The following is a 1,165-nucleotide window of genomic DNA, read 5'->3' as shown; positions in this document are numbered from 1 at the left end:
ACAGCTAATATAGCTGCCATTGTTCCAGGCAGAGAAAGGATAGAGTAGCTCCGCCCACCGCGCATCAGACCCACTTTATCACCGCGCAGCCAGAGCAGCAAAGATGCTTCAGCTACACGTCAGAACTAAACTGGTAAAGCATCAGAAATGATGCAGCACGCGCATTTCTGCTGCTTGCGGTCTGAATATACTTACGATTTTTTTTAATAATATTTTAGTTTATTATGGGAAAAAAAGACTGAGATTTAAGTCTGAATTCTATCTTTTCCCCCATATTAAACTCAAATAAAATAAAATTAAAATCATAGCTTTTTTTTTCTTTTCCAGTGACTCTATTCCTCTTTAATTTAGTTTATTTCTTTAGCGCCAACACACGTCATCTCAGGTCACTTTACAGAGACAATTCCACCAGATCATCCATTGATCATAAAGCTGTATGTTTGGAAAAGAAGCTCGAGGCGGAGAAAAAGCTTGAGAATGGGGAAAATGCTAATTTCATACAACAGTCATGGAACTGTTCTTACAGCTCCTTCATATTTCATGTACACTAATAACTTGTGTACATGGTACTTTTTGGTGGCATTAAAATAATTTCTAATAGCATTAAAAGAGCTGTATGAACCCTGTGAACGTTTATTTTAATATGACATATAAAAAAAGTCCCCATCAGCTTTCAGCATATGTTCAGTTTCTGCCCAAATATTTTCTTTTTGTTGTGGATCTTTGTTAGTTAGATAACTAGGATCATCCATGATCTGATATGAACTATGTTTGTTCTCTGCTTCCAAACTCAGCATCTCTTCCTCCAGGCCTGTGATAAGGAGTTTATTTTGAAGTTTTAAGAGGCGCTCTAAGAAGTTATAAATGGATTTGATTAAACATCTAAGCCTCTCGGTATAAAATTAATATTTTGATGGAGATGAGAAATGCAATGAATCCTCTATGATTTAAGTAATATATATTTATAAGATGGATATTTCCCATAATAAGTGGGGTTGGTATCATCACTCAGACCTTTAAAGGCAGATGGAGCCCTGCTCTAATCCCAGCAGTTTAAAGCAGTGATCATCAGTTATTACAAACACTCACCTTTAGCTCCAACGTCCATCTCCTCAGGGCAGGCCACTCAATCTTCACTCTGTTATAAAGGATCAATAGATTTACC

At 36.7% G+C, this 1,165-nt stretch overlaps 1 protein-coding gene across 1 annotated transcript in view; it reads right to left on the bottom strand.

The window, feature by feature from the left end:
• The window catches only part of recql (RecQ helicase-like), a 29,455-nt gene that overhangs the window by 26,173 nt on the left and 2,117 nt on the right, over positions 1-1,165 (bottom strand). The window contains exon 2 of the mRNA XM_015396685.1: positions 1,090-1,138. Coding sequence (XP_015252171.1) covers positions 1,090-1,108 — 19 coding nt within the window. The 5' untranslated portion in view covers positions 1,109-1,138. The remainder of the gene's footprint in view (positions 1-1,089; positions 1,139-1,165) is intronic.

This window comes from Cyprinodon variegatus, unplaced genomic scaffold, assembly GCF_000732505.1.
Source record: "Cyprinodon variegatus isolate N-32 unplaced genomic scaffold, C_variegatus-1.0 Scaffold813, whole genome shotgun sequence".
In the NCBI taxonomy this organism is placed as follows: Eukaryota; Metazoa; Chordata; class Actinopteri; order Cyprinodontiformes; family Cyprinodontidae; genus Cyprinodon; species Cyprinodon variegatus.
Note: the sequence above shows the minus strand (reverse complement) of the source record. Positions and strands in the feature narration are given on the sequence as shown.